General features: G+C 32.1%; 1 protein-coding gene across 8 annotated transcripts in view; it reads right to left on the reverse strand.

The window, feature by feature from the left end:
• Positions 1-226: 226 nt before the first annotated feature.
• IPMK (inositol polyphosphate multikinase) overlaps positions 227-13,504 on the reverse strand; it is a 41,258-nt gene continuing 27,980 nt past the window's right edge. For all 8 annotated transcript variants that reach the window (XM_082423848.1, XM_082423850.1, XM_082423847.1 and 5 more), the window contains 2 exons: positions 6,697-6,778; positions 227-5,456 (listed from right to left, as the gene is read on the reverse strand). In XM_082423848.1, coding sequence (XP_082279974.1) covers positions 4,834-5,456; positions 6,697-6,778 — 705 coding nt within the window. In that variant the 3' untranslated portion in view covers positions 227-4,833. The remainder of the gene's footprint in view (positions 5,457-6,696; positions 6,779-13,504) is intronic.

A 13,504-nucleotide genomic window follows, 5' to 3' on the forward strand; every position in this document is an offset into this window, starting at 1 on the left:
TTAGACTATGATAGAAAAAATAAATATTCATACAAAATAGTTTATATATTTCTTCATTTCCAATGCATATGCTTCTTTCCATTAACATCCTGTCTTAATCATCTTTGAATCTCTAATGATCCCTATAGATTTTGGTATATAACATGTACTCAAATATTTGTTGAATGAACAAGTTATTTTCAAACTACTGTGAGTTTGTTAGCATATTACAATTAATGAAAAAACCTCCAATGCAAAACATTTTAATAGGCTGTCAAATATACAGTAATTAGAATTATCTAAATATCACTTATATAAAAATCGGTGTATCACATTAGATGATTCTATAAAATAAAAACACAAATCACACATTGACAACAACCCCTGCAGTCCAAGAACCACCCCCATCAATAGTACAAATTACAAACACATTTTTAAAAAAGACATTGTTTAGACATTTAAACCAAAGTAACTTTGACTAGACTAAATACATTCATTCATCAAGTACAATAAATTTAGCATAGTCACTAATAACACAATTTTAGGTGCAATTTCACATGCTTTCATATATCTTCCAGTTCAATTCCCACAGTAAAGTGTCTTTGTGCACACCATATCCATTTATATGCAGGTGCATCATACATCATACTTAAGACTATTTCACTTCATAATTAAACATGTTAATATATATTGTAAGTGAATACCAGGCCAAAATTTAACCTCAGTGATGACAAATTTAACAATTAAAAATATTCCTTACAGTATATTCTAATTTGTTTAATCGCATGAGTACTATTTCCTCTTACTAAACACTATCAAAATAAGTAATAAGAATTTAAATATTAACTCCAGAAACATGGAGACTCCAACCTTCTTAAAATATTAACGAGCATTTTAAGTAACAATACAATCATTCTGTAAGTCAAAAAAGTAATTTCATATTCATTGCCAAATTTAAAATACAAATGATTTGAGGATTGAGCCCTAAAATATTTGCAGTAAATTGTAAAGTACAATTTTTAAAATGTGCAGTAATTTGCTTGTGAATGTGTAATGGAATGTTTTTCACAGTAATGTTATGTTAAAACACTATTCTACATGAACGGTCTAAGTAAACGTACCTTTACCAGTAAAAGTGAAAAATTAAGGCCTTCTAATGCTATCTATAATTATTACCTGAACTCAAATGTCAAATAGAGGTTACAATGCTGCAAAGTATTATTTTTAACCTCTTTAACATATTGTTAGTTGCTTCACCTCAACTCAATTATCACCTTATCTTTACACAAAGTTGAATGCTAGTTAACTTTATTATCTTTAAATAAGCATTTCTCCATAACTCTATTTTAATTTAGCCCCCAACCCACCCCCATCTAGAGAGAATGCTGGAAATGGTTAGGGCTTTGTCTGATTGGATCACAACTATATATTCAGGGGTTAAAAATGTTTGTCACATTTATATTTCTGAATGAACTAAGATGCCTGGCCGCCATACACAACATTACTTGTTTTCCTAAAGCATTAATAGAAAATTGCATCCTCTTTACATGACCAAATTGACTTTTTTTAATTGAAGTCTAGGCTATGAAGACATTACAGGATGTAATGGAAGGATAACCAAGGCTACAAATATATCAAATCAAGGTTAAAGGCACTGGATAAGGAAGATTATTACAAAGCATTGTAAACAATTTTTAAAGCAAATCAAGTTTTAAAGTATCAAATGCCAAACTACTAAGAGCAAATGGTACTAAAATGATGACAATGTTTTAAAATAGTGGACAAAATTTCTGTAATTTCACAAATAAAATTCTTTCATTGTTCTACCATTTTCTTTCATCCTACATCATCTTTAATATTCCAAGTCCTAGAAACAAATATGTTTCCAGTTGCATGAAACAAGAAAATCGCAACTGAGATATCTCTGAAAATTAATTCTATCTTCTCAAGTTAATTATAAATTTGATGTGTATATGGTATAGAGATATGAAGAACATCATCTTGGAAATCATAAAATAGTAAATTATACTCAACTAAAATCATAAAAAAAGATCTTATTCAGTTGAACACAATCTGAAGCCCCACAACAGCAAATTGTAGTGTAAAGAGGCATAGTAAGTACAATTTCCAGACACATAAAACAAATAACGAATACTGAGTTGAAAATACGACATGCTCCATGTTGCAGTCATTTAATACACACATTTTCACAACTGTTTCTTGAAAAACTATTCAGATAAAATATTTAGCATGTATCAATTTTAATTTATTTGAATCTATGTAACTTCATCCATATTAAAATATCAATTAATGTAAATACTTTATTATAAAACTATTATACAATTTAAATTTTTATTAGAGAAATGTATTATTCATTATCCACAATTTCTTAAAGTCCTTTTCATGAGTGCATTCCATAAGAAATACACTAAAATCATTTATATTTCCTAGGGGGAAAAAACTACGGTAATCCTATTAACCCAAACTATATCCTTATTATTATTTCTTGAACATTTAAATGTTTAAATATGCTTGGCGAAAAGTGATCACTCATCCCCACAGTGGTAAATTTCAGCATGTTAAATGACTGGACTAGACAGTAAAATAGTCACATGTAGATAACACAAATAGATGCTTGTTCTGTTACATGTAAGCTTACTTATAAAGTAACATAAAATGGGCATTGGATAACAGTGATAAAAAAAATGTAAACAAACAGAATTAAATGTGAATCCCTTCCTTGAAGAACAAAAGATAAAAGTGTTTCTTGTTTTATTAAAACAAAGCATTATCTATTGTATCAAAAAGGTAAGACACTGATTATACAAAACTAAATTTCCAAATATGGATAAAGAAAATATGGAACTGATTCACACTTTATTGAGCTAAAATGCGCAAAAAATCTGATAATACTTAAATTTATTAACTTCATTGTACATATAGGTTGATACCACCCCATACAAAAAAAAAGTCTCATTTTGTTAAGATTCAAAATAGTGTTTAAATTATATGAGCTTAAGATTTATTGAACCATTATCCAAATAACAACAACAACAAAAGTCTACGCTGTGGGACAAAAAAAGTAAAACTAAAAAATTTCTATTAACTATGACTTGAACTTCATCCCCACAAAAAAAGCTATGGCAATACCCATTTAGGCAGCAGAGAAAAATATGAAGTCCTTATGGAAAATACCTACACTGACTCTAAATAAAAAATGTTAAATAATCAAATTTTGCTATAACAAATGCATATGAATTTTAAAGGTATTCAGGCCTAATATATTTACTAAGCACAGAATCCATAGGGCATTTGTTACTTTTCTTTGTGCTCAGATACTTGCAAAAGTACACTCAGAGAGGGCTGGGAAAGTGAGATAAACATAAAATTGTGATACTTTCCTTCACACTAAAAAAAGGCCCTTGAATTTAAAAGTTTAATTTGTAATTTTGGGGGGAAAACAGTCTAACAGTTCACAAGTCTAAAACAATTTCCAGGAATATGGCAAGACTGTTGACTACTCAGATGTTTTATTAGTGAATCAAAGTGCAAGTAATGAAAACATAAACATTTAACATACTTGCAAATTTAATTTCAAAGTTCTGAATGTTTCCAATAACAAATAACTAGTTATTTTTTAAAAGGGGTAGATGTGAAACAGAGATAATACTTACAAATCTAATTTTTCCAAGAAAAATAGTACTGCCCCCCCATGAAGTTAAATAATAATTTCTCTCTTGAATATGATATACAACTGTTTTAAGAATGAAACAGGAGCATGAATTTAGACATGTACCAAACTCTGTATGACGTACTAATTTACACACAGTATTTTTGCTAACACTCACCATACTGGATGTTGTCTTTCACTGCCTATTAGAATTCTGAGAAACACTTTTTAGCAACATATATTCATACCACTGCTTAACTAAATGGGGACATGTAATTACAAGAATTGTAAAAGAAAAAAACTCTCAAAAGTTATTTAAAGGAGAAATAAGAAGAGCTTCAATCATCCACCTTTTTGAAGCTGCAGTAAAAGGTATTATATGGTTTATAATACTTGTCACAATGTAGTAAAATTCCAATTTTCCCATAAAGATTTTAAAAGAAAAAATTTTGTTCCTTGCAAATAACTTCTCTCTTCCCTAAACTTGGCGAGACTAATTATTAGTGCCCTTAATGTCAGACTTTTGTTGTTGTTGTCCATTTCAATGATCTTTTTCAAGAAGTATTTTGAAATACGCATATAAATGGAAATTAAAGGGAAAATCTGCTTTTGGAATACAATAATTCTAAATCATTTTACTTCTAAGAAGCACCTTTTGATATGCTGGTCTGAACTTTTAATATAAAACCTAAACAGTACTTATTTCTGTAGAATTTTCTCCAGTTTTAATAACTTCATACATAGCAATACTAAGGATATCAACCTGTGCTTTCTAGATTTTTGAAAGTGTTCTAATAATGTAATGAGTTTAGATATGGCTCATTGTCAAGGGTGGGTGGACAGAGATTTCACAATAAATTGGCTACAGAAAGCTAACTAAACTCGTAATGACTGAATAATGGTTTGCATTTTGCTTAAGCCAAATAGATGTTTAAGCCACGTACCACCACATTCCCTGCTTAACATTCCTAAGTTTCTTTATTCTTTATAGTTTTCTAAAGAACAAATAATTAGTTTTCCTGAGTAAGATTATAAAAAAGTTAACCCTTCTACCAAAAGTATAAAGACAAATAAAATGTAGACTCACAATACAAATTTTTTACACAGCATTACAAGTGCAGAGTTATTAACTGCCACTCTTCATTATGATTGCCCCACCCCTTTAAAAGATTGCAGCAAAGGATTCAATTGTCTAAAATACTCTGCAGTACAGTAATTAAATGCTTCAGCCCATAAACATATCCCTCATCTATTGTGTTGCTAGGGAACACATGAGCAAAGTCTATCATCCGCACTTCTACTTCCGCAATCTCTTGACAACCAGTGGGAAGATGGTAGAAGACTTTTTCCAGTTGGGAAAGTACGTTTCCGTTTAAATGTTCCTGTGACATGCTTTTCCACCCATTGTCTTGCTCTGTATTTTCAACTTTCAACGAAGTCTGACTGTGATGCTTTTTTGAATACATTTTTCTGTGACGAGCATACATTTTCGACAAGCTTTTGCCCACTGAAGCCTCTATTTTTCCATTTACTGTGGAACTTAACACATGAAAGTTATTATTGTACTCTAGTACATCTGTGTCTGAGAGCTGTCCTTTGGACAAAAACTTTTCTGCTAAAGTTCTGTCACTCAATTTTGCAGTAGTTGGCTGAGATGAACCTTCATAAACAAACAGTAATGAACTTGCATAAAAGTTAAGCTGCTTCTGGCTTTCAAACCACTGCAGAATATTCTCAATCTTCTGAATACTGGCAGCAATAGCATCTTTTCTTAAGCAGAATCCATTATGAAAAAAACGGGAGACTCCTATAAAAAGGAAAATACTAGGATTATAATGAAATTATGAAATAACTATCACTTGGGAAGTAATCTCATCTTAGATACAATTCTTTAATTTTCTCCCATCAGCCCCTGCAATTAAGTGAACAGATAAGAATTCTAGTCAAACACAGAATCTTGGAGCTCAACTTAATTTCTGGTGACGATATTCTCGCTAGAAAACATATAAATGACACTTATGTAACGTGAAGTACCTTATTTAGACAAAAAATTTACTACAGGTAGACTGCTAGTTTAGTGCTCTCTCTATACATTCTCTTAAGGAACAGGCTTCCAAGATTTGCTTCATTTGCTATTATGAGGAATTTTACAGTAAGATTACATATTTGTTAGAATCACATTCACGAACTAATCTAGAACCTAGAGTCAAATCATAACCATTTTTAATGATGTCAACAGCGCATTACCAAAATACCAAACCATAACTGTACTTAATTTATGTTCTCGAAAATATTTATTAAATCAGTCTTTTCACAAAAGTTGAGCTCACTATGGGGACTAGTACTACTCCAAGTTGAGTATGTTATTCAAAATTGAGACTTTTACATGTTTTAACCTATCAGATTAGGCCTCTTATAAAATTATTTATGCATATTTTATCACATTTGGGAATTTATGGATATATGTAATTAAATTTTGCTGTTCCCCTACTTCGGAACAGAAACTGCTAAAAATAATCATATTAGCCTGAGAAATATTTTAATAAAGAGCCAATCTGGGGATTTCCCTGGCAATCCAGTGGTTAGGGCTCCATGCTTCCACTGCAGGGGACATGGGTTTGATTCCTGGTCAGGGAACTAAGATCCCGCAAGCTGCACAGCATGGCCAAAAACAACAGCCAATCTGAATATTAGCTTGCTATTGGTTAAGTATACCAAGGCAAATACTAATTGTTAAGGGCACACTATAGATGATTATTCTGTATACATAAAATAAAAATTCTTCAAACTATTTACATCACTCTTAAGTTCTGCCCCATCTTGGATAGAGCTAATAATAAACTTTAAAAGAATATTATTTCTGGAAATCTGTGCTATCACTGCTTTTATAATATCTTGGCCATAAATATTTTAGAAGCATATATGTTAAGACTTTATTGTGAACTGAATCATTATACCAAAGGAGAATTAAAACTGAAATCACTTTAGAATTATTTTGATAACTGTGTAGTAATAAAAGCATTGAAGTATGGTTTTTCAATCCTTACCATCCTTTAGAGTTTCTTTTGTTAAGCTTCTTCCATAGTGCTGGTTTTGTGTCTCATAGCTATCAGAATGAACATGATAAACCTGTCAGAAAAAAGCACTGAATATTAAACACTAATACTCCTTGACCCAGGGCTGGGAGTGAGGAGCAATGGAGGGAATCCCAGCAATGCAAGGATGGTTAAAGATGGGAAGATCTACTCATATAATTCATTCTAATGGAGTTAAGACGAAAAAAAAAAAATCATATTGTCTTATCATGCTGAAAAGGCATTTAGCAAATTTACATCTACTATCAATGAAAACTCTTTAAAAAGACAGATGAGTACTTCCAATATGAAAAGAATTATCCATCTCAATCCACCAAAAGTTAGCCTCAAGTTTAAAGTAGAAATAAGGAAGCATCTGTCCTAAAATACAAGAAACTTCCACAAAAAGTACTCAACCACAATGTGTTTTATCATCATTATTACCTAATATTGTTCTGGAGTTTCTAGCAAATGCAAATAGGTAAGAGAAAGAAATAAGAGGCATAATAATTTGAAAAGGCGGCAACAAAAATACTACTCTTTGTAGATAATGGTTGTATATTGGAAAATCAATTTAAAAACTAACAAAAACAATAAAAACTTGAAATGGTGACAGTACAAATTAGTAAACAGAAAATAAGCTTTCATATATACAAACAACTGGCTAGAAAATGTAATGGAAGACCCTACTTACAAATCAAATAAAAAAGAAATAAAACATAGGAATAAACTAAAAAAGCCTAAGATCTACAGAAAGACGTCTTTAAAACTCTCCTAAGATACACACATAAACACATACCCATGTTCTCAGAAAGGAAGATTCAACATCATAAAAGATACAATTAATCTAGGAGTAAAATCAGATTATAATAAAACACCAACAATTATTTTAATCATATAAGCTAATTTTAAAGTTCATATAGAAAATCAAGAATTGCTAAGGAAAATCCAAATAAGATCAGTAAGGAGGGACTAACCTTGCCATCCTACTAGATATTAAAACATATTTTATTTATACTTTTTCCAACTTTATTGAGGAATAAATGACAAGTATAATTGTATATATTTAAAGTATACAATGTGATTATTTGGTATATATATACATTGTGGAATGATTACTAAGATCAAGAAAATAAACACATGCATCACCTCATACAGTTAACTCATTTTTAGTGTATGTATGCAGTGAGAATGCTTAAAATCTACTCTCAGCCAATTTCAAGTATACAATATCGTATTATTAACTATAGTCACCATGCTATACATTAGCTCCTCAGAACTTATTCATCTTATAACTGAAAGTTTGTACCCTCTGACCTACATCTCCCCATTTCCCCCTTCCCTAAATCCCTGGAAACCCCCATTCTATTCTCTGTTTCTATGAGATCAGCTTTGTCTTTTGGGTTTCTTTTTTTGACTCAACATATAAGTGCTACCACACAGTATCTGTCTTTCTTTGGCTGGCTTATTGCATTTAGCAAAATGCCCTCTAGTTTCATCCATATTTCCTTCTTTCTCATGGCTGAATGATATTCCATTGTTTAAAGAGGCACATCTTCTTTATCCATTTATCTGTAGACAAACACTTAGGTTGTTCCCATATCTTGGCTATCGTGAATATTGCTGCAATGAACAGAGTGCAGATATCTCTTTGGGATAGTAATTCCATTAAAACATACTTCAATATCAAAAAACATGAGAAGCTTGTATGTGATAATGGTATTTTAAACCAGTAGAAAAAGATGGATTATTATTAAATGGTGTTAGTATGATTAACTAGTGATCTGGAAAAAATAAGTTGTATTTATAACTTATACCAGGATAAATTCCAAATACATCAAAGATCAAAATGAGCAAAATAAAATGCCTCCCCACCCGAAGATAGAAGAATCCTTCAATAACTGATAACTAGGGAAGGCATTTCCACTAAAACTCAAAAATTTCTACCACATACAATATGTTTTTTAAAATGTTCATAGTGTTTTTGCCATTCAGAAATCAAAAGACAAACAGAGAAAAGGTATTTGAAATTTATATGATGAACAAAGGGCATGTTTACTCTTATGGGAAAATGAACAACATATCTGAAGAGTTCACTGAAATCAAACAGCTCTCAAACATACCAGGAACACAGCCTACCCCAAAATTGTGGCAACCAAAAATGCCTCCAGACACTGCCAAATGACTCCCTGGGGAATAAAACGGCCCCTGGTTCAAAACCACTGCTCTAGATATCAGGCAGACTGCCAATATCTACCACAATTATAAACGCATACAAGCTCAGCAATTCCCCTCTGGAAGCTTATCCCATAAATACCCTAGCACACTGGTGGAATGAGGTAGGTCTCCGGTTAGTCATTTGTAACATTACTTGTAAGAGCAAAAGACTGGAAACAAGTCAAAGGATCCATCAAAGTAAGCTGGTTAAACTATAATACTGTGCCACTATGGAAAAATCTTCATGATGTGTTAAACAAAAAAAAAAGCAAGATACAGAACAGTGTTCAAAGTAGGTAGGTTTTACAATAAAGGAATACATATATGCAGCATTTACTTGTATATGTTTAAAATACTTCTGGAAGGATACACTGGAGAAAAAAATCACTATAATATAGTATCCTGTGTGGAGAGTGACTTCTCACTGTATATATTTCTATACTTTTTGGAGTTTGAGCCGTATAACAATGTATCTCATCAAATTTTAATTAAATATTTTTAAGAAGCATTAAGAATACATTGCTTTAGGGACTTCCCTGGTGGTCCACACACTCCCATGCAGGGGACCCGAATTTGATCCCTGGTCAGGGAATTAGATCCCACATGCCACAACTAAAGATCCCGTGTGTGCCGCAACTAAGACCCGGCAAAGCCAAATAAATAAATAAATATTTTAAAAAAGAAAAAAAAGAATACATTGCTTTAGAAACTGATATTTTATAACTTTCAGTCTGATATGGCTAATTACCATCTATCTCAAATGCTTCACTTTATTCAAAGAGTTAAATTAGAACCGTGTTCTTACAGCCTATTAAAGAAAGATAATTTATCTTGAACAAAGTGTTACTATGAATAGAAGAAAGCATTTCATAAATACCAAAATTACATTTGACTACAGGAAAAAATATTTTTATAAGAACAGTTAATCATAACCAAAATGTGTTTAAAAAAATATACTCATGTTCTCTATGCACAGAAATATGTGTAAAAGAGGATTTTCAAAGTGACAGAGGTATTAACTAATGCTATGTGGCAATCATATGGCAACATACAAATGTAACAAATCAATGTGTTGTACAACTCAAACATACACAATGTTATATATCATTTATGTTGCAATAAAAAAGGATGAAATTGAGAAATTAATAATCAGAGGAAATATATTAAATAAAAACAAATGAGAAGAATTTTCAAATACTATTCAGGGATGTATTTTCTGAGCTAAGTTAGATTTCACATATGAAAAATCTAAATTTCACAAATAGACTAAGCTAATTAGTTTCAGTGGGACTCCTTTATTGATATTCTCTCTTCCTCTATTTACTTATTTTTATTTATTCATTTATTTTTTTATTGGAGTATAGTTGATTTACAATGCTGTATTAATTTCAGGCATCTTTATTTACTTCTACTTTACTAGTTAAAGCTAGAATATCAAGAGGTCTGAGAATTTCTTCAGTCTCTACCCACTGTCCAGTCTTGGTCAGTCACAAAGATATCTATAAATCAAAAGTTACAGTACCACCTTGAAAATATTTTTAACGGAATGGTAAGTTGGAAGACATGAGTAGGACAGAATAACAAGCAAAAAAAAAGCTCCAGCACTTCCTGGATCATATGAGTTGCTTATTTTACAGGAACTCTTGTCAGGAGCAAACCAATTCAAATATCTTTAGCAAAACACATTTCCTATTAAATCAAATCCTATTAATGGAAAAAAGAAATTTGAAGGGTTACTGTTATCCACTATTATAGAGGAAAAAAAGGTATACAGAAAAAGAGTCTGATTTTTAGACAATGTGATAAGTAAAGATCAAAAGAATCTTTTCCCCCAGTAATTAGGAATCAGTGATTAAGAAACATGACTTCTCTCTTAAGTGCAAATATTTATTTCTTTGCCAAAAATTTAAGTTATTGCCAAAAATATACTGGAACATCCAAAATTAAATCATCTAAAATCTTGAATCACAAGTTCTAAAGAAATTTCAGGTAAATTTCTACAAATTGTATTTCAATTACTTGTGGTTAATAAATATAATAAACCCCTACAGTTATACAGCATGTGTTTTCCGAGTCAATACAAAACTGGAAAATTAAACAACCATTCAAATAGTTAACCCAAAAGGATGCTATGTCAAAAAGCCAGTAAGTCCCAAAGCAAGCTGCTGATATATTAACTTCTCTCAAGTTTGATACTTTAAGCTAAAATACACCCCACCTTCCTACATATAGTATGCTCCAGTCACCTTACATAAACTCCTATTTCACAATATGCTCTGCTTCTTGGTTTTCTACCTATTATTTTCCCCGTTGCCAGTTCAAAATACCACCTTTTCCAAAGGCACTCTATACTCCTTTTGTGACTCCCTCGTTCATATAGTTCCTATTCAGTTTCTATCTCTTTTGTTACACATATCTTAATAAATCTTGTTGTTAAATCAAAGTGAGTCTTATCATCTACACCATCTTGGGATCAAGGAAATAACAGTATAATTGCTGACAGTCATTTAAAAATAAGGAATTCCTAAATTGGCATGTTCTTCTACCCACCAAACCTCTTCCTACTACTGGTTAAACATAACAGAAAAGTATGTTAAAACTGATATATTTGGTAAATTTCAGTCTATTCAGTTATATTAAGGGTTGTTTTTGGTTTGGTTTTTTTTTTTTAATTTAAAGGCAGGACTGTCTTGGAGGAGAATTTTTAAAATTTGGAACATTCATTCTAAAATTATTCAAGTCTATCTTTATTATTAGTCTATAAACCCACTGTGATTAAAAAGTTTAATGAATTTACCACCTACTAAAGAAATAACTATTTGAAAAAAATCCTAACATAACTCCTACTAAATTCAAGGTATGTCTCCCAATTTTAACATTCTAGAATAACATAATTAAATTTATATTCACATTCTCATTCTCATTTATTATTTCACACTTCAAACATATCCTTTCTCAGATAAGTAAACAATATGTAATTATAAACTGCTAACTACTATATAAAGGAAGCCATGAAAACAAAAATAGGGGAACCCAAATTGATCTACAGATCCAAAACTATTCCTTACACCAAAATCCCAACCAACACCTCTTTGCAGAAATGACAAGTTGATTCTAAAATTCGCGTGGAAGTTGCAGGGACCCAGAACAGCCAAAACAATCTTGGAAAAGAAGAACAAAGTTGAAAGTCTAACAATTCCTGGTTTCAAAACTTATTCCAAAGCTACACTAATCAAGACAGTGTAGTTCTTGGGAGTTCCCTGGTGGTCCAGTGGTTAGGACTAAGTGCTTTCACTGCCGTGGGCCTGGGTTCAACACCTGGTCAGGGAACTAAGATCCGGCAAGCTGCACAGCACAGCCAAAAAAAAAAAAAAAAGACAGTGTGCTTCTGAGAAAATATCTGCAAATCATATATCTGATACGGCGTTAATATTCCAAATATATAAAGAAGTCAGACAATTTGATGGGAAAATTTTTTGATTCAAAAATGGACAGAGGAACTGAATAGATATTTTGCCAAAGACAACATCCAAATGGCCAACAGGAACATCAAAAGGTGCTCAACATCACTAATCATCAGGGAAATGCAAATCAAAATCACAAGATAGGGGCTTCCCTGGTGGCGCAGTGGTTGAGAGTCTGCCTGCCAGTGCAGGAGACACGGGTTCGGGCCCTGGTCTGGGAGGATCCCACATGCTGCGGAGCGGCTAGGCCCGTGAGCCACAACTGCTGGGCCTGCGCGTCTGGAGCCTGTGCTCCGCAACAAGAGAGGCCACGATAGTGAGAGGCCTGCGCACTGCGATGAAGAGTGGCCCCTGCTCGCCGCAACTAGAGAAAGCCCTCGCACAGAAACGAAGACCCAACACAGCCAAAAATTAAAAAAAAAAAAAAGTGCAAAAAAAAAAAATCACAAGATACACTTCACACCTGTTAGAATGGTTATCATCAAAAAGACAACAAATAACAAGTGTTGGTGAGAATATAGAGAAAAGGCAACACTTGAGTACTACTGGCAGGAATGTAAACTGGTGCAGCCACTATGGAAAACAGTACGAAAGCTCCTCAAAAACTTAAAACTAGAACTACCATTATGATCCAGCAATTCTACTTCTGGGTATACACCCAAGAAAAAGAAAATAGGATATCGTGGTGCTATATGCACTCCCTGTTCATTGCAGCATTATTCACAATAGCCAAGATGTGGAAACAACCTAAGTGTACATCAATGAATGAATGGATAAAGATGTGGTGTGTACACACATACCTCGTTTTACTGCACTTCACAGATACTGTGTTTTTCACAAATTGAAGGTTTATGGCAAGTCTCCATTAAACAAGTCTATCAGCACCATTTTTCCAACAGCATTTGCTCAGTTCATGTCTCTGTGTCACATTTGGTAATTCTTGCAATATTTCAAACTTTTTCATTATTATTATATTGTTATGTTATATGATCAGTGAATTTTGATGTTACTATTATAATTGTTTTGGCACTTTTTTAGCAATAAAGTATTTTTAAATTAAGGTATGCCCATTGTTTAGACATAATGCTATTGCATACTTA

This window comes from Balaenoptera physalus (genome assembly GCF_965194825.1).
Source record: "Balaenoptera physalus genome assembly, chromosome: 14".
NCBI classification, from domain to species: Eukaryota; Metazoa; Chordata; class Mammalia; order Artiodactyla; family Balaenopteridae; genus Balaenoptera; species Balaenoptera physalus.